This window comes from Haliotis rufescens, unplaced genomic scaffold (genome assembly GCF_023055435.1).
Source record: "Haliotis rufescens isolate VD_foot unplaced genomic scaffold, xgHalRufe1.0.p SCAF_1, whole genome shotgun sequence".
In the NCBI taxonomy this organism is placed as follows: domain Eukaryota; kingdom Metazoa; phylum Mollusca; class Gastropoda; order Lepetellida; family Haliotidae; genus Haliotis; species Haliotis rufescens.
In genome coordinates this window covers 54569364-54590436 of record NW_025963779.1, presented here as the reverse complement: position 1 = coordinate 54590436, position 21073 = coordinate 54569364, and the positions used below count along the sequence as shown (strand labels likewise).

Here is a 21073-nt window from a genome sequence, read left to right as displayed (position 1 = left end):
AACCACAAATTTTTTAGGATCTTTCAATTCTGTATTTTTAACTGAAATTACCCCCCCCCCCCCCCCCCCCGACACACACACACACACACACACACACACACACACTTATACGTTGAATACGTTAGTTGGGTCAAGCAATTATGTACAGCATCCTTGCTTTTACAATGAGCTTTGGAGCAGCTGATTATTAAGCTAAGTTACAGTGTTACTTTCTCTGGGATTGAACTTGCAACATGTAACCTACATGATCTCAAGAGATGGTCTTCAAAAATAACATCACAACCTATTGGAGTATCATTGCTACTATCTGCCGGTATCTTGAGTAGGACATTAGCTTCTCAGGTGAAGTTTGTATGTGTCATGTGAGGCTCTTATTGTTGCAGGACCTAAAAAGGCAACCAATGATAACACAGGGTTAACCATAGGCATCACTGGGGGATTGCTGGCCATATCCGTAGTGGTAGTGCTGGTGGTGCTGGTGGTGCTGAAGGTGCTGAAGTTGAGGAAGTTGAGGAGCCACAAGAAGGCAGAAGATGATGAAGTGAAAACTGATTTAAATTCAAGTGATTAACCTATCTTGTTGTTACTTATTACAAATACATGATGACGTCACATGCCCACGGAATGATATCCACATTGATTGTGTACCTTACTTTTGTAATTCATTATTTCGTAATCTTTTGACTATTTAGCACAATGAAAACTTGAAATGATCAGATTTTTTGAATTGGCTATCTGTAGATTCATTGATCACCTCGACCATATGGCATGGCCTTTTCATCTTGCATCCACGTAGTCAGCATTGTCTGAAACATCTTCCCTGAAACTACTGGACCAGTGAAGCTGAGCATACTTCTGCCTGTCAGTTGATGACAAATAAGTGGGAATGAGAGGTTCCAGTTGATTTTTATTATATCCAACATTGCAGCCTGGTTGTAAAGCTCATTTTCGGCCATTACACAGTCAGCTCTTCTAAAAAGGAAATAGGACTCACATAGGTGGCACACTTTGATGCAACTGAAATACTGTTCAAACGGTTACAGGCCGTCTAAGCCACATTTCGAAAATAGATAGCCAAAATTGATGTGGCTCGCGGGGCAATGGTTATGGTTGTGTGATTGTGGAATGTGGCTCTCGTGGCTATGCTGTCAAAACATGCTTTGTGATTCTAACAGGTTACCGTATTTAACAAAACAAGTCTTGTTTTCTCATTTTTTTATTCAGATCATAACAGGGATAATATATTCAACATTACATTGATGGATATCATGACAGGTCATATTACATTGTCACATTACAGGTCATGATTGTGTTATGAATTGTTGTGTAGCCCATCTAAAACAATGACAATGTTTGCACTTACATGTAAGACACAGATGTATTACGCTACTGCATGACTTGATGATGCCGAACACTACCATAATGTCATTACTGCAGATGAAGGAGGTCGCCCACGTGGTCAGCATATTCCATCTCAGGAGCTGGGTCTTGAGCGATGCAATACAAGCATCGATTTCTTTGTACTTCCTTCTTCGTGAAGGTTCTGACCACTGGTGAGAGGGTCTCAGGACTGCAACCTCTGTGAGTGACTCCTCTGCCACTTTCAATGAACTTTATTTGAACTTGTGCATTTACCATGGTTCTGACATGGAGTGAACAGGACGTCACTTAAATATGTTATAAATAACAGGATTAACTCAATGTCATTTAAGACCGCCATTGATCTCTAAAGAACACCACGCTTAGTAATCTGTACAAGCTAATTGAGGTGAGTTTACTCAATTTAAATGTGGGACACTCATTTAAAGGTATCGGTAATCTGATTAATTAATTACCGGCTAGAGTAGGTGAAATGCGCACAGCTGAAAATGTGGCGCATTCTGCAATAGTCATTTTTTTAAATGTGGCTCAACCGGCTAGACACCGTTCAAACTCACTCACTCACTTAAAATGTAACATTTCTTGAAAACATCATCTGTACAAAAACACAGCATTCTTAGAAAGTTGGAACGTTGTCTCAGAGTTTGATCTGAAAGGTATTATGATTTGCATCTATTTGGACAGAAATGGAGGAGGTTAAAGAGATTTTCTACTTTCTAGTTTTACAAAAAGATGTGCTTTGACACATCAGCAGTTTCAGAAAATTGTCAAATTCGATAGCTGGCATTATTTTCCAAAGTTCAAGAAAAGTTAAAGTTTTTTACTTTGCCTGATACTGACAATGAGTAGTTTCATGTCCAGCATTATGACCAGCATTCACCTTCTGTCAATCTTGACAATGTTGTACTGTTGTTAAGCATCCATTGCTCTAGGGCTTCATCACAAGTGGTAGACGTCTAAGACATACATCACTTCAGGCTTACCTCCATTATATAAGCGGGCAGTCGGGTAGCCTCGTGGTTAAAGCATTCGCTCGTCACGCCGAAGACCACGTGTAAGATTCCCAATTCGGAAGCCCATTTCTGGTGTCCCCGCCGTGATATTTCTGGAATATTGCTAAAAGCGGCGTAAAACCATACTCACTCACTCATTATATAAGCGGACACACTGTGATTTTTGAAATATGAAACTGTTAAAAGATGTTAGCTGATACCATGTTCCTTGTCACCATTTTGGGAGTCTTGTGAAAAACATCAACATTGGAAGTTTATCTTTTAATGGAACAATGTGACAAAAATACTTTATTTGTTCTTAAATCTTCTCAAAAAGCTCAGTGTTGACCTGTGGGTGGCAGAAAAGGGATGTGTGGTCTACTCCTTGCATATCATTAATGTTGCACACAAAGAAATGCTTTTAGTATCATATTTCATATCTGTCCATTTGCATCAATTGATCTTTGTGGCTGTCTCTGTGGACCGTTAGAATGTTGACTATACATGTATATCCAGGTGAACAGCAGTGCTTAAGGGACTACCAATTATGTAAGCAAAGTTTGTGAACGGAGCCTATGAGGTCAAGAGCCTTGTCTCCTTTTTGTTTTATGCACTATTACGTCATTTATCACTAAATCTTTCTTTTTTCTAACGCTCTTATGGCAAGATTCTGTGAAAATTGTCAGCATCATTAAATTATTAAATTAAGAAACAGCAACAATCAAAATCCATTGATTTACATGAGTTTCAAATTCAGAATTCTGTGAGTAATTTTGTGAGTAGCCAAAGACAGCCCATAACCTCTGGTTGGTACATACTGGTTAACAACACATCAAAGACTTCATTTATGTTCTATGGGTATATCCGTAGAAACGTGGAGGGTTAGAATTGGCAGTTTTTCCCACCCACGAGGCACACGACAAATCGGCCATGTTGGCCAGTGTACCCCGAGAACGAGATGGTCCTCCGATAGTGGGGTTGGCTACCGGCTCGTGGCAACATTTTTGTTTCTTTGTACTATTATCAGTCTGAGTGCGGTTTTATGTGAGCCTGGAAATTATTTATTGTTGTCTGGTGATGTCGATTTAAACTCTGGGCCACCTAGGTGGATGAATATGCATCACTCAAAAAGGATATTTTACAAGAGCTTTGATCAATGAAGCGTGAATTGTCCTGAGAAATATGTGAAGTCAAGATTGATACTAGAAAAATGAACTGATGATAATTCTGAAACTCTCCAAAAGGTAAAAAACATGGAAGCTACCTATTGATCGCTTGGAACAATACAGTAGAAAGTTAAATATACTGCTGTTTGGTGTGTCTGACAATGTCAACCAAAACAGTGATAGTCTAAAGGAAACAAAAGACATCAGCATAGGGGTGTGGCCCATGCCGTGCCACTTCTGCCCTTATTAATCCTTTCTATTCTGTAATATATCTGGACTTACAACAAATAAATTAAATTGCTTCCACTTCATTGACTATATATACTGGTTTGCTATTACTAGTCTTAGTGGAGCATGAATGTGACTATTCCATGCCTATGAACTCCTAGCTGAGAAAAAAGGGTCATTTAGAAGACTGTCTGGAGGAATTGTGTTTTTTGTCAGAAAAACATTAAAAGATTATGTGAATGGTTATGTGATTGGCCAAAATGTTGTGTTTATAGTATTTGATAAGTCGATACTTGATCTAGACAAAGACTTATTAGTTGTTTGTGTCTACATTAACCCGTGTGGATCATGGTGGAATGCAAACAAACTCTCTGGATGTGGAAGAAGCCTATGTTTGACTCGCTTGTTGATGTACTTCATACCGGGTAAGTTTGGAGATGTACATATTTTTATGGGACTGCCCCAGATTCAGTTGTGACCTTGTGGAAAGGCTGGGAATTGAGGATTTCTCTGATCTTGGTGATAATATTGACATAAAACATTTCTCATGTGATGACAGTCTTAATACATTTGGATAAAAACTGGTCAACTGGTTTATTTACCTTGTGCAGCCAGTTTGATGTCATATCTAGGTGAGAGTCAGATCATATGCCACTCACCTGTCGATTTCAGTCACAGTTAGAAATATTGCAATGTATTTGTATATAGCCTTTAATTATCGTGAATCTGTATTATATGCTGTGGACCATTAAATGTACCGTATGCAGGAGCCGTTATGTCAATTTCATCTGAAGTCACACTTCTCCCACAACTTCATCATGTCATGGATGATAAACTGTATAGTTCTTTTGGCTACCATTGTGCCTAATGTTGTTATTGTGTAATAATGTATTGTTTTTGACATTGAACTGATGACATATGACCCTTGCTTTGCCTTTGAGAAATCGGATTTTGACCACTTTTAATGATTTCCTATGACATACATTATTGCACTGACAACATTGATTTCCTTATAAACATTCAAGTCATCTATTATAAACATATAAAAAATGGTCTTTGTGGACTGCTAGGTGTAGTATTGTGTTTGGGCTTGCCCTCAAAATAAGAAAGTAACTTAGTTGCGCTTCAGTCCTGATTCTGGTTTCCTTGATACTTTTTCTATGGCTGTAGTTGGGCATCCCTGCACCCCCCCCCCCCCCCCCCCCCCCTGTGTCTCTGTATGGGGAGTTGGACCCTACTTACACATGTGTATTGGCCTGTGCTCCTACAGGTTTATTTGTGGAAGTCACACCTCAAAAAGTAGGGTAAAAACTCTTAAATATTAGGCTTGATCTGTTGGAGGGAGACCAGACTTAAATGTCTGGTGCCATTTCAAGTGTCTCTCTATAGAAGTTGTTCTGTCTGTTTTCCATTAATTTGCAATAGTGTCTCTCTGTAAATAGCATTATACATTATTGCTAGATTTGTATGTATTTGGTAGCAAATGAGTAATTCTATTTTTTTTATTGATTCAATGTTATTGCATGAGCCTAGTCACCTTGTCCCTCTTTAATAAAATCTGCTAGACCACCAATGCATTGTTTCTTGTGTGAATCATCTGTTTACCATATGTTTTCTGCTCAAAACAGAATAAATACTATGCATGTATTTAGAAACAGATTCCAAAACTGGCAGTTATCCATGTTTATCTTTGCCATTATCAACACAAACATCTATGATTTCTTGATAGTGAATGCTTTATAATGGCCTTGATAATCACTCTTGGGCGGTTGGTTAGGTTTTGTTTTGTTTGTTTATTGTTTAACGCCACACTCTGCTATATTCCAGCTACAATCTTTGATGGCAGTCTGCACACTCATCAGACAATCCAGTGAGCATTATGAGCTTAGATCTGTGCAATTGGGACAGACCCGTGAAGATCTGGGGTAGAATAGGTCTTCAGCAACCCATGCTTGCCGTAAAAGGCGAATAACGGGATCTGGTGGTCAGGCTTGCTGACTTGGTTGATGTATGTCATCAATCCCAAATGCGTGGATTGATGCTCATGATATCAATCACCTGATTGTCTGGTCCAGACTCAATTATTTACAGACCGCCATCATATAGCTGGAATATTGCTGAGTGCGGTGTTAAACAACAAACCAACCAACCAACCAATTGGGACATGATGACATACATAGACCAAGTCAGCTAGCCTGACCATCCAATCCTGTTAGTCCCCTCTCACAACAAGCATGGGTTGCTGAACACCAGTTCAAACCAAGATCTTCATGGTGGCTGGGGTAACAGCCGAGTAATTGAAGTGCTGTCATGAAGAAAACCTGGATCTTCCCTCATGGGTAAAATGTGTGATGACCCAGATGAAGGACGTAATTACCTGCCTGTCTTTGGGGGTTTCCAGCAGAACCATTAAGTCTCTGAACATCATTGTCAGTGCTCCATAGTTGTGTAGTGTCACAGATTGAAACCCTTTGCTCTGAGCGCTACACCTGGCTGTGGGGTTTTACAGTGGGCCTGTGTTAGTATGGGCTTTTTCCTCACATTTAGCTGTCAACCTGTGATATAACTGAACAGTTAAAAGGCTCACTCTTATTCCAGGATTCTGTGTCTTCCCGTGCCTTGGATTAAGTGTCAGTTTGGTCTGCACATTGGGTTCCATTTGATACCATGTGCAAGGCTAAGGCTCATCACTGCCGTCAGTGACAGGCTGTGGTCTCGTGGATAGAGTCTGCCCATAGAGCGGAGAGTGGTTCGATTCCTGGCCATGTCATACCAAAACATGAAAGATGAAAGATAGTAATTTGTAGTAGTGCTTTGCATTTAAAGGATAAAACAAGGACTTGTCGGTTCCGAGTCTGTATACTGCACCTGAGTGGGGTAGCCATGTTGAACATCCGCAGGTGATCTCAGTGGGATAGCACTAAAACCAGCTTTAGTCTTGGCTAGTACATACACACTACAGACACACCTTGCTACACATGTGTAATAATTAAACCTCATTCTGGGGTAGAATAGGTCTTCAGAATCTCATCACGCCAAAGGCCCAGGTTCAATTCCCCACATGGGTACAATGTCCATTTCTGGTGTCCCCCCACCTTGATATTGCCGGAATATTGCTAAAAGTGGCGTAAAACCATACTCACTCACTCACCTATTGCGTGGATTGATGCTCATGATGTCAGTCACTCGACTGTCTGGTCCAGACTCAATTATTTACAGACTGCTGTCATATAGCTGGAATATTGCTGAGTGTGGTGTTAAACAACAAACAAACCAAATCATTGCCATCTGGAGACAGAAGAATACAAGAAATCTGTGAGGTATGTGGATCACAATTCACTTAATTACTTGGGTCCTTTGGTGGTAGGATTACTGCCATTGACTGTCCACAACTGTAAATCCCTACCCGCCTTGCCTGTAGATAAACTCTTTGCACCCTGTGCAATAAAAATGCTCTTAAAAGTTACTTGAGTTTACAGGTTTCAAGTGAGTGAGTGGGTGTTTCTTCTAGTTTAACTGGATGCTTGGCTGAAACTATGTTCTTTATGGCTTATTCAAGGCTAAGCCCAAAGGAGCAGGAGATCTTTGGGCACTGATTGCTGTTCCGTCACTTGCCAACACACATGGTCACTGGCAGCCAAATAAAAAGCTACACCTTTTACAAACAATTTGACAAAGATCACATGACAATAATGTAATGCAGTACATGAAAGCAACTTTTTAGAAAGAAGATATCCAATGTTCTTATCTCATTGGCTCTACATTGCGTCAATCATATCTCATTTCATTGGCATCTGGAGGGCACATAGCAAACCTCACCCTTGCAAAGGGGTCAGTTGTCTTTGGAACCACAATTCCCAGTGGAGAATACTGTACATTAGTCGCGCCAGAACCTGCTGATGCTTGGTTGTAAACCCAAATTTTGTATAACTGTGATCTATGGTTTTACCAAAGTAGTAATCATCCAGAATAACTGCAATATTGCTGATGCCGCGTTAAATCAATTAACATCTTCCTTCCACGTCATCAGTTTGGTTCTCCTCCCACTTCAGGCTGACCGCTCCTAATACGACTGAAGTAATATTCAAAGCAAAACCAAAGTCACTGCACAATATCAGTCAATATTTGTCCCGATACAGCTCTGTGGTAATGCACAGTTTCTTCCTGATTTCAGACCAAACCGCCTGTTCTATGAAGGACTAACTGCATATCAACACTATTCATTTATCAAGAAACCTGCGTCATGTTATTCCTACACCACACAAAGAACATTTTGTTGAAATCAATATTTATTCACCGGGAAACCATTCTTGTTCACATGACGACCGACGTCACTTACACCCATCATTAAGTTAGCTTAAAGGGGAAGTGTACACGCAAAAATCACTTTCTTTCTTTTTCTAAACAAAACGCAATTTTAGAATTAATTAGTATCTGTGTTTGAAAATATACACTCATTTTTTTCACAGTGAAAGTAGGAAGCTCACAATAGTGTGAAAATGATATGCCGTTATGAGGCCTTCGTTTTTCGAGCGAAACAGGCCTGAGTTATCCCCCTTAGATTATGACGTAATTGGTGCCAATTCAACTGGGTCCCTGTCTATTCTCAACGCAAAAGATATGAAGTACCAGTTTGCGGTAAAACAACATGGCCTACGACACACTCCGGCGCAGTGGTGACTCAGCATTACACTATGCTGGCTGGCATCTGAGACGCTAGAATCACACACCTAGACCTACACCACGTGAAGCGGCTCTAACAAAGCATGATGACGTCATAATGTTTATCAATTGGCACCAATGACGTCATATTGCAAGGGGCATAAGCCATGGTGTTTTTGTTGTGGAAATAGAACACTTTGTAAATGTGAAAAATATAAATCGTTTTAATGCGAAAAATATGTTAATTAATTGTGATATTTTTATATTTTTGTCTATGACACTTCTAGGTTAACACTTTTAATGTGGAAAAAGTACAAGAAAAATAGGTTAATTTCCGTGTGAACTTGCCCTTTAAGCCAGGCGTTTTATATTTTTCGGATTACGGACCCGCCGACTCTAATTTTTTAGAAAATGTAAAACAAAAACAAGTTTCCATTTTTTCCCCTCCTCCAACCCTGGACTTTGGGCTGAAAAATCCCCAATCTTAAAAAAAAGAAAAAAGCCTGGCCTTGTAATAAGTGGTAGCAATCAACCAGGCCTCGTACCTTGTGACAATTTTAACCCAATCCCAATCTCATGAAAATCAGATCTAAGTTCTCACTGCCACTAAACAAAGTGATAGCGAGAACTAAGATCTGATTTTAGTGAGATTGACCCAATCCTCATTTCAAGACTGGATTCCAGGAAAGAATATAGGTCCCCAGCGATTTATGTTTGTCATAAGAGGAGACTGAAGGGATCGGGTGGTCATGCTCGGTAACTTGGTTGATTGTGTGCCTGCGTAACCCGAAGGCGTGGGTCGTTACATACAATATTGATCACTGGATTGTCTGGTCTTGGCTCGATTATTCAGAGACCGCCGTCATATACCTGAAATGAGTGCGGCGTTAAACAAAATAACACACAAACAAACACTATTTCTAGTCGACCTGATCTTTGGGGTCATTATGTTCAATATGAAGACATAATATCACGGCTAAATAAACGACAAAACAAACAACACCAAAGTGTTTTTCACGATGAAGCTTGTGACAATGTACATAATTCAACAGAGCATGTGCATGGATTTTTAAATTGTTATTAAATTGTGGAAAAATCGAAATCGCGATCTTCGTATGGTTTATAGCCACGTTCGAGATAAGTTCCCGCAGTGAGACACAGTGCACAGCGTGGGCCTCTGACGTGAAGATGTCAGATGTCTACAGGTATATAGACTTAACGCGTGATGAACGCTGATCTTGGCACATCAATCGGGCTTAAATGCCGTGGTAGTGACCTACTTCGTAGTCGTTCACGAGGTCACCTCACATCCTTTATTATCAGTGTAGGTAGTCCATTTCAGTTCATCAAACAATGAAGTCGTTGGCTATCCTGTTGCTCAGTTCAATTCATTGTGTGTCTGCGGGTCCAGTCAAGTTTCCCAGTCTAAAAAATGAAATCGAAAGTCACCGAGCTGATGCGGAACGGATTATTAACCTGGTGGTCAATGGAAGTGCTAAAGGACAGACATACAACCGACTGGCCGAGTTTGTGGACACATTCGGGAGTCGCATCGCCGGTTCTCAGAATCTTGAAAACGCCATCGATTATATGATGAAGAAGTTGAAGGAGGATGATCTGGAGAATGTACACGGAGAGTCCGCCATGGTGCCCCACTGGGTGAGGGGGAGGGAGTCTGCCACCCTCGAGCAGCCACGAATCCTACCCCTCAACATACTGGGACTCGGGGGTAGCATTGCCACCCCTCCTGAGGGCATCACGGCCGAGGTGATTGTAGTCAAGACGTTTGCTGAGCTGAAGCAGAGGGCTGCCGAGGCCCGCGGGAAGATAGTGGTCTATAACGAGGACTGGGTAGGGTATGGAGATACTGTCCAGTATCGTTCACTGGGAGCGGTTGAGGCGGCTAAAGTGGGTGCTGTGGCCTCTCTTATACGTAGTGTGACCCCCTTCTCTATAGACAGTCCTCACACCGGCTGGCAGGACTACAGCGACAACGTCACCAAGATCCCCACTGCCTGCATCACGATAGAGATCGCCCAGATGCTGCACAGGATGTCCATGAGAGGGGAGAAGATGGTCATCAACCTCAAGATGGAAGCTCAGAATTTGCCCATGGTGAAGTCCAGAAACACAGTAGCTGAGATTAAAGGGAGTACATACCCGGATGAAGTCGTGATAGTTAGCGGCCACCTTGACAGCTGGGACGTGGGGCAGGGGGCGATGGACGACGGTGGTGGTGCCTTCATCTCCTGGCAGGCCCTGTCTCTCGTCCGACAACTGGGACTCCGCCCGAAGCGTACCCTCAGGATGATCATGTGGACTGCAGAAGAGGAGGGGGTATATGGGGCAAAGCAGTATTTCAAGGACCACCAGAACGAAATACCTAAACACGACCTGGTAATGGAATCGGATCTCGGTACGTTCAACCCAAGAGGTCTCCAGTTCTCTGGCAACAAGGCAGCGACAGCAATCATGAAAGAGGTCGCCCAGCTCCTTAGTTCCATCAACAGGACAACCCTCTACAGTCCCGCCGATGTCAGTGACACAGGTCTATGGAAGAACATCGGTGTCCCCAGCGGCAGCATAGAGAACGACAACCAAAACTACTTCTATTTCCACCACAGCAACGGCGACATGATGACGGTGGAGGACTCGGGCGTCCTTGACCTTTGTTCCGCCATCTGGGCGGTAGCGGCGTATGTGGTGGCTGACCTTGACGCTATGCTTCCCAGGGACACTGTGAATGGCTGACGTTTAGGTTACAAGGTGATACATGTGAAACCTAAGACTGTTTGTGTCTGTAAAGTGTGACAACTGCCTAATTCCATGTCTTATTGGATGTAACCTATATTTCGATACAGTTGCTTCAATGCTATTGCAAGAAGTATATATATTGTCAAGCTCCGTTTAGATTTTCCTACTGAGATATAACCAACTGTGGATCAAAACGGTATTTTTGCTAAAATCATATAAAATAACTTCGAAAACAAACGGTGTATATGGTAGTGATTTGAAAAGCTTGTGTTTGTTTGCTTGATTTTTATTTTAACGCAATAGTCCAGCTCTATGACGGCGGCCTATATTAATCTGACAGGGTTAACCGGGGATTGATGTCATGAGCAACGACCCACGTCGTCGGGCTACGTAGACGCGCAGTCGATCACTCACCAATTCAGACCACCCGATGCATTCAGTAGTCTTTCCAGACGAGCATAGGTTGTTCGGGATCCATTCTGACCCGGAATCCCCATTGGGGTAGACTATGTATTCGTTTGCCATGATAACATTATTCAGATGGGTAGATCTATGCGGGAAACTACATTTGGAATATTAGATCCCGAAGCATTTAACAGTTTCATATTGCAAGAGTGTGCATAGTCCAGCATGGAGAATAGTGTGGTACGACGCCGTCCACGTGGTATGCGTTTCTGTATGAGAAATGCAGGCTGTGAGGACCCACACCACGGTCATGAAGTTAAAGTTTATGCTGTTTCCCCTAACAACGATGTCTTGAGAGGTAGGCAGGATCCACACAGTTTTACTAAAGTGGAAGGTTTGCTAAACCAAGACCACCTGTGCTCCATGCTGAGATGCTGTGTTTCTTAGCAACGCGAAGCTGATGCGTGATTTGTCATACGGATACAGGGCTGACCGCTGACTGGTTAATGACACATTCCATAATCATGAAGACATACAGGTACCAAGAAATTTACGATGTAAAGGATATAAAACCTCCTCCCCTGATCCCTGGGAAGAGGGAAACTGGGGAGGGCCGAAGGTTTTTATCCAACTTATAAATCGAAAGAAAAATGTGAAACAACATTAATCAAAATTTTATGTTTTAAACATGCTGTTCATGAACCGAAGGGAACGGGCTTAAAATATCTCTTGGCGAACATGTGCTTCATTTTGTTTGTTTGTTGTTTAACGCCGCACTCAGTAATATTCCAGCTATATGACGGCGGTCTGTAAATAATCCAGTCTGGACCAGACAATCCAGTGATTGACATCATGAGCATCGATCCATGCTAATGGGATACGATGACATGCATCAACCAATTTAGCGAGCCTGACCACTCGATCCCGTTAGTCGCCTCTTACGACAAGCATAGTCACCTTTTACGGCAAGCATGGGTTGCTGAAGACCTATTTCACCCCGGATCTTCACGGTTAGCCAGTAGTAAGTTATCTAACGAACCTAACAGCTGAAGGTTTGAACTTTTTTTCTGGCATTATAAGTTGGATCGGTTGACAAAGAATTTATCTTGTCGACATTCATTCATACAGACCCGGATTATGTATGCAGTAAGTTTGATTGAGTTTGCACAACCCGTAGCAGACGACTCAAACGAACCGAGTTTCTTCCCTTTTACCAATGCATTTGGATAAACATCGGTTCATTTCAGAAACGAAACGATGCATATGCGAGATAAGCAAGTTACCTAAGATATGTTCCGAAAGATTTCTCAGCGGGCATTTCTGAAACCAGAATTTTATGCAAGATACGATGAATTGGTTGTCTGAATGATTTGGGTCCTGCATACGCACAGGCACTGATTATACTATAAAAAACGGCACGTTCTCTCTGGTCTAGATTAACATTTAGTCCAAGAAATAATATTTGAAAAATATATCTACAAAATATAAGAATAGAATACAAATCGAGTCCAGAACACTGCTGAGTTTCAGATTAACATCTGCTATGTAGTCGTACCAAAACACGACAGTGTACCAAAACATATGTCGGGGGGGGGGGGGCATTTCAACATGATGCATCATTGCCACGGAAGAATCCACCACAAGAAATAGGAGAAGAAGAAAATCTGAAAAACTTTTAAGAAGACACTAAAGACATGTCTCATCAAGAAAGCCTTTGACGAGACCAATTACGGTCTAAGCGCATACAGAAGCATTGTTATTTGGAAAATGCGCTGTACAAATTCTTAATTTAATTTTTTTAAATTTGATATGAAATAAAACGTCACGCATGAACTGCTTTCAGTCTGCCTCAATGACACCATGGATTTACCGAGTGAGATTTTTCAGAAAAAACATCAATAGAACATTTGTCTTTTCTTGACAAAAACATATTTGTATCATCTCATGACTCGACATAGTTGACAAATTCACTCGTGGCTACACCACTGATGAAAACCATCCTCATTTATTCAGGGTATTATGTCTCCCTTCTCGATCCAGAACAGAAGTTTAGCTGAACACCCCAGACAACCAGTCCATCGTACAGGCACCGTATGAACCACTAGTCTCTCATAAATACATGAATACATGAATACAGGCACTGTATTACCTTCCAGTGTATCACATACATACACCGTATTACAAGCCAGTCTCTCAAATATACAGACACTGTGTTACCTACCAGTCTCTCATACATACAGACACTGTATTACCCACAAGTCTCTCGTACATACAGACACTGTATCACCCACCAGTCTCTCATACGTGCAGACACTGTTTTGCCAACCGGTCTCTCATCCATACAGACACTGTATTACCCACAAGTCTATCACATACAGACACTGTATTACCGACTAGTCTCTCATACATGCAGACAATGTATAACCAACCAGCCTATCACACATAAAGACACCGTATTACCAACCAGTATATCACATACAGACACCGTATTAGCCACCATCACTCATACATGCAGACACTGTATTACCCACCAGTCTCTCACATACAGACACAGTATTACCCACCAGTCTGTCGTACATAGAGACACCGTATTGGCCACCAGTCTCTCATACATACAGACACTGTATTACCAACCAGTCTCTCACATACAGACACCGTATTACCAACCAGTGTATCACATGCAGACACTGTATTACCCACAAGTCTCTCATACATACAGACACTGTATTACCCACAAGTCTCTCATACATACAGACACTGTTTTACCCACAAGTCTCTCATATATGCAGACACTGTATTACCCACCAGTCTCTCATACATACAGACACTGTATCACCAACCAGTCAACCACATACAGACACTGTATTACCCACCAGTCAACCACATACAGACACTGTATTACCCACAAGTCTCTCATACATACAGACACTGTATCACCCACTAGTCTCTCATACATACAGACACAGTATCACCCACCATGCAGTGTATCACATACAGACACTGTATTACCCACCAGTCAACCACATACAGACACTGTATTACCTACCAGATTCTCATACATACAGACACTGTATTACCCACCAGTGTATCACATACAGACAATGTATTACCCACAAGTCTATCACATACAGACACAGTATTACCCACCAGTCTATCACATACAGACAATTAGTACCCACCAGTCTATCACATACAGACACAGTATTACCAACCAGTGTATCACATACAGACAATGTATTACCCACCAGTGTATCACATACAGACAATGTATTACCCACAAGTCTATCACATACAGACACAGTATCACCCACCATGCAGTGTATCACATACAGACACTGTATTACCCACCAGTCAACCACATACAGACACTGTATTACCCAGCAGTGTATCACATACAGACACAATATTACCCACCAATCTCTCATATACAGACACTGTATTACCCACCAGTCAACCACATACAGACACTGTATTACCCACAAGTCTCTCATACATGCAGACACTGTATTACCCACCAGTCTCTCATACATACAGACACTGTATTACCCACAAGTCTCTCATACATACAGACACCGTATCACCCACCATGCAGTGTATCACATACAGACACCGTATTACCCACAATTCTATCACATACAGACGCTGTATTACCCATCAGTCTCTCATACATACAGAGACTGTATGACCCACCAGAGTATGGTACATACACACACTATAACCAACCCGTGTACAGATACAACTACTCATACTACAGTACTACGTCACTTTAAATCACCCTTATTATTGAATCTCGTTCTGTTTTGATAAATATTACATATCGCTTAGATGTTCATCAGAACAGGATAGATATATGAAACACTGGAAATTGAGGATGTCTTTGAACATTTCAATATTTCACCGTAAGCTTTTGATGGGTGAATGGGTTCGACTGTATGACTCATTTGACAAAAACGTTATGTCAAGGCACAGTACACATAAACCTGCGACTATGCTTGTCGTAAGAGGCGACTAACGGGATAGGGTGGTCAGGCTCGCTGACTTGGTTGATGCATGTCATTGATCCCAATTGCATGGATAGATGGTCATGCTATTAATCACTGGATTGTCTGGTCCAGACTCGATTATTTACAGACCGCCGCCATAAAGCTGGAATATTGCCGAGTGCGGCGTAAAACAACAAACCAACCAACCAACATAGAATTGACATATGGGTGTATCCCGTATAGACGAATTGCGAGGCGTTAATCATAATTCCTTTTTGCAATGAGTGAGTGAGGCAATGTGTTCGTTAGATGCCTTGAACATTTCAGTTAAAGAACTGAATGTCGAAGATAATCCCACAGTAACACACGTCTCAGACGTCTACCAAATTGGTTACGGTCAAGAGCATAAGTAAATGCATGGCGCTTTCAGAACAAGGGTCTCAATCGAGGCAATTCTTAGATTCGAACTCTGCACAGCCAGATGCGATGCCTTCGACCCTCCGTACACTCGGAGAACTATGCCGCGCAGTGCATAGAGCAGTGACGAGGTTTCTTCAGGCCATAGCTCACCGGTTGAGCATTCACATATTGACAACACTAGCTTTGCTCGTCTCATCCAGTGAATGAACGAAGTCGTCTTGTAAGATTCCTAAACTGACAACCAACACATATGGAAAATATTCTGAATGTTGTATTTATTATTAAATTGGTTTCTGTGAAACGAATAGTGGAATTTTTGCACCTGAGTTTCGTGGATGGTCAAATTGCATTCTCGAAGCAACAAAAAGAATGAACTGGATACAATTGAACAAACAAAAAGCATATTTTATTAGAACCATGAAAAGTACATATCCCACGGAACAGATAATATCGAGTGATTGAACATCTGTAAATAACTGCAACCAATTGACACAAAGTATTCCTTCTCAAACTGAGGGTACAGGTTCATGTCAGGTTTAACACAAAGATATTATACATAACATATACATAATGCTGTTGACTGAGAACTACATAATATCATTCATAGGAATAGGCCGCCTCCGTGGTCTAGTGGTAGAGCGTCTGCCTTGAGAACGGAAGGTCGGTGTTCAATCCACGGACGCGTCATACCAAAAGACGTTAAAAGATGCATGGTACGTGTTACCCTGTCAAGCGCTCGGCATTGAGGGGATAAACAAGGACTGGTCGGCTCGGGATCAGTACACTGTGTCTGAGTGGGGTAACCATGTAACCTGAGGCATGATCCGTCGGGGCTATAGCACTATAAATCCGGCACTATAATGCTCACCACTTGAAACAGAATCACGACATGTCGCGAAGATTAATTAACGAAGATAGCTGTATGTGTGCTAAAACTTATAAAGTAAAAACAAGCCATTCCGCCAATAAGGAATCTTATCTACAGTAATGACAAATATTGTACGCTTTTCAAGAAAAATCCGTTTGTTAGCGATAAACATCATCGTTGAGTTTTGATCACGTGGTTACAATCCTAGTAAGAATCGGCAGTCGCGTGGCGAGGACTATAGTTCGGAATACTACAACCAGCCACACCCCCGTACATGCCGCGTCCCTATTTACCCAGTACCAGGCAGGCAGGAACTACATACACATTTACTGCACAGTCAATCATCAAAACAACTAACATATACATTCTGAGACAAGGCTGGCAGGTGTTATGTTGGCAAACCCAACCTATCGAGGAGCTGATCATCTTTCGCAATAATTTCAATCACATTAAAAACAGATCTTAATTCTCGTTACAGCTAAACAAAGCTTTGTTTAGCGGTAACGAGAACTGAGGTCTGATTTTAATGAGATTGCAATAATTTTCGAAAAACATGAAATGTATACGAGAATGATATCAACGGCATTCTATCGATCACAGGGTGTGACAATATACTTCCGCATTAATACAAATACCCTATATATATTAAATTCGCGGATCCAGCCATATTGACGTGTACAAAAAACATAACTAAATCATTTGGTGCCAGGTTTACAACAAAAAATAACAAATAATTAACAATCCCAAGCAGCTGTAACCCAGCAATATACACTGTAACACAATATCGCATTCAGAGATCGTCCCGGACATGAAATATCAAAATGAGAAGAGTATTCTGCGGAAAATGAACTTGCTTTTCATAACAAAATACGAATGTGTTCTGTAAGATATGTCAACAAAATATACTATACATGTATATGTGCATCAATGATAGATATGAAATTTTAACCATGATTAGGGCTCTTCGGTATACTATACAAGTGCAAATATCGCCAAACCCTACCTTTCAAAACCAACTCGCGACAGCAAGAATCGAACTAAGACGAAGACCGGGTTACGGTTGGTACCCTTTGAAATAGGGATCGTGGCTTTCCGGACGGTCGCATCGCAATGTAGGGTATGTTAAATTGAACAGCAGTGTATAAATGCAATATGGATGCAAGAATCGTGGCAAGTCGAAACGGGCGAGATGTAAACTGACACTTCTCATAGATAGCATCTTATTTTATTCTTTGTCATGACGTTTCAGAGCTACTTCTTGCTCCTTCACAGGCGTAAGCATTCACCCGATGAAGGAGTTGAAGTAGCTCTGAAAATCGCCCTGAAACGTCGTGACAAAGAAGAAAAGAAGTTGCTGTCCATAACAAGTGTCATGTATTCATGTTCCCCAAACTTCTAAACGCGTTTATAGACTTCGAGGCGTAAACTACACTTAACTATCACAGCTGAAGTCGACCTTGTGCCGTATCCCTGGGAAGTACAGCGTCAAGGTCAGCCACCACATACGCCGCTACCGCCCAGATGGCGGAACAAAGGTCAAGGACGCCAGAATTCTCCACCGTCATCATGTCGCCGTTGCTGTGGTGGAAATAGAAGTAGTTTTGGTTGTCGTTCTCTATGCTGCCGCTTGGGACACCTATATTTTCCCAAAGTGTAGTGTCACTGACATCGGCGGGACTGTAGAGGGTTGTCCTGTTGATGGAACTCAAGAGCTGGGCGACCTCTTTCATGATTGCTGTCGCTGCCTTGTTGCCAGAGAACTGGAGACCTCTTGGGTTGAAGGTCCCCATGTCTGATTCCATTACCAGGCTGTGTTTTGGAATTTCAGCTTGATGTTGTTTAAAGTACTCCTGCGCCCCCCAGAGCCCTTCTTCCTCCCCGGTCCACATGATCATCCTGAGGGTACGCTTCGGGCGGAGTCCCAGTTGTCGGATGAGAGACAGGGCCTGCCAGGAGATGAAGGCACCACCACCGTCGTCCATCGCCCCCTGCCCCACGTCCCAGCTGTCAAGGTGGCCGCTAACTATCACGACTTCATCCGGGTATGTACTCCCTTTAATCTCAGCTACTGTGTTTCTGGACTTCACCATGGGCAAATTCTGAGCTTCCATCTTGAGGGTGATGACCATCTTCTCCCCTCTCATGGACATCCTGTGCAGCATCTGGGCGATCTCTATCGTGATGCAGGCAGTGGGGATCTTGGTGACGTTGTCGCTGTAGTCCTGCCAGCCGGTGTGAGGACTGTCTATAGAGAAGGGGGTCACACTACGTATAAGAGAGGCCACAGCACCCACTTTAGCCGCCTCCACCGCTCCCAGTGAACGATACTGGACAGTATCTCCATACCCTACCCAGTCCTCGTTATAGACCACTATCTTCCCGCGGGCCTCGGCAGCCCTCTGCTTCAGCTCAGCAAACGTCTTGACTACAATCACCTCAGCCGTGATGCCCTCAGGAGGGGTGGCAATGCTACCCCCGAGTCCCAGTATGTTGAGGGGTAGGATTCGTGGCTGCTCGAGGGTGGCAGACTCCCTCCCCCTCACCCAGTGGGGCACCATGGCGGACTCTCCGTGTACATTCTCCAGACCATCCTCCTTCAACTTCTTCATCATATAATCGATGGCGTTTTCAAGATTCTGAGAACCGGCGATGCGACTCCCGAATGTGTCCACAAACTCGGCCAGTCGGTTGTATGTCTGTCCTTTAGCGCTTCCATTGACCACCAGGTTAATAATTCGTTCCGCATCAGCTCGGTGACTTTCGATTTCATCTTTCACACTGTGAAAAGTTAGTGGGATCGAAGCCGCCTGCATTAAAGCTGCAGTTAACACAAGCAACGTAAACTCCATCTTAGCTATGTCTCGGGAAGTGTGCCACTATCAGACATTCAAAGATAACCCACATGTACCGCAGCGACCCAAGGACTCCAGCTATCACCGCTAAATCATGCTCGCCGAACGCTGTGTACATGTACAAAGTGTCACGTGACAAATGACACCCGACGATAAACGAACGCTGCGGTTTCCGTTAATTTACAGCAGCACATGACACCAGAGACCATCAAATAGATTCTAAGGTCTCTGGTAACACAGTTTTTTGGTTAGCAAGGCTACGAATTTATATCCTTTATTCAGATACATTCGTAACCACTCGCCCTTTTCCGTAACCTACGAGCATTCGTGACCAACTGCATGACCTGAAGAAGCCCAGCGGAATGACACGAGTGGTCACGAATGATCTACCTCTATTCAGAAAACACCACCTGTGTCACAATTCGTCTGGCCTCAGCCTTTATGATCGTTCATCCTGTCCACATTTACTGGAACATTTACGTTCACTAAACCGCAACGAGAATTCTGTAAATCGTGAAGGCGGGATTGCATTCAGTTGCAATTGGTGTCGTTATACATATTACAGTCAGTGGTCTAGCTATTTGTAAGTTTCATTTTCTGTGTGAACGAACACACACACACACACACACACACACACACACACACACACAGAGCACATCCGCGACTTACATTTGGTGACAGTGCTGATTTTATAATAAACAAAGCCACCTCTCACAATGACACAGCGACAGAGTATTTTGGTTTTTGGTTTTACGCCGCACTCAGCAATATTCCAGCTATATGACGGCGGTCTGTAAATAATCGAGTCTGGACCAGACAATCCAGTGATTTACATCATGAACATCGATCCACGCAATTGGGATCGATGACATGTATCAACAAAGTCAGGGAGCCTGACCACCCGATCCCATTAGTCGCCTTTTACGACAAGCATAGTCACCTTATACGGCAAGCATGGGTTGCTGAAGACCTATTCTACCCCGGATCTTCACGGTAGCGACAGAGTAGGGGAAGGGGTGCTTGTTTATACTTACTGTTGGGGATTTAACGTGCTCTTTCCGACATTATGCGTATTTCGCAGGAGGGAAGGGGTGGGGGTCGCCAACGTTTGTCACAACTATGAGGGCTGAATATGATACAGTCCTAAGGCCAATCACACCATCCAACCCCCGCCCCACCCAATCATAAATGACCAGTCCAGGACATGGCATATATGTTTTTTTTCGGGTAGACAATAGGTAGGTTGGGACAGGAGGCGGTGTTATAGTTTCTTTTGTTTCATCTTTTAATCATGTTCCTGTCTTCCCTGCCTGTTGGAAAAGATAAGGTCGCCTCGTGGTCAAATCGTTCGCCCGTCACACTG

The 21073-nt window shown here is 42.6% G+C and overlaps 3 protein-coding genes across 4 annotated transcripts in view; 2 read left to right on the top strand and 1 right to left on the bottom strand.

Moving 5' to 3' along the window:
* Window positions 1–5339, top strand: part of LOC124131551 (striated muscle preferentially expressed protein kinase-like) — a 29394-nt gene extending 24055 nt beyond the window's left edge. For both annotated transcript variants that reach the window (XM_048397951.1, XM_046494877.2), the window contains one exon: window positions 384–5339. In XM_048397951.1, coding sequence (XP_048253908.1) covers window positions 384–571 — 188 coding nt within the window. In that variant the 3' untranslated portion in view covers window positions 572–5339. The remainder of the gene's footprint in view (window positions 1–383) is intronic.
* Window positions 5340–9722: 4383 nt separating this feature from the next.
* LOC124131554 (carboxypeptidase Q-like) lies at window positions 9723–11419 on the top strand. The gene has a single exon (XM_046494878.2). It carries the CDS (start codon window positions 9782–9784, stop codon window positions 11177–11179), a length of 1398 nt encoding a protein of 465 aa, XP_046350834.2. The 5' UTR covers window positions 9723–9781; the 3' UTR covers window positions 11180–11419.
* Window positions 11420–16374: 4955 nt separating this feature from the next.
* On the bottom strand, window positions 16375–19855 carry LOC124131555 (carboxypeptidase Q-like). Its single transcript, XM_046494879.2, has one exon. The coding sequence runs from the start codon at window positions 19705–19707 to the stop codon at window positions 18298–18300; it is 1410 nt and encodes a 469-aa protein (XP_046350835.2). The 5' UTR covers window positions 19708–19855; the 3' UTR covers window positions 16375–18297.
* Window positions 19856–21073: the final 1218 nt, after the last annotated feature.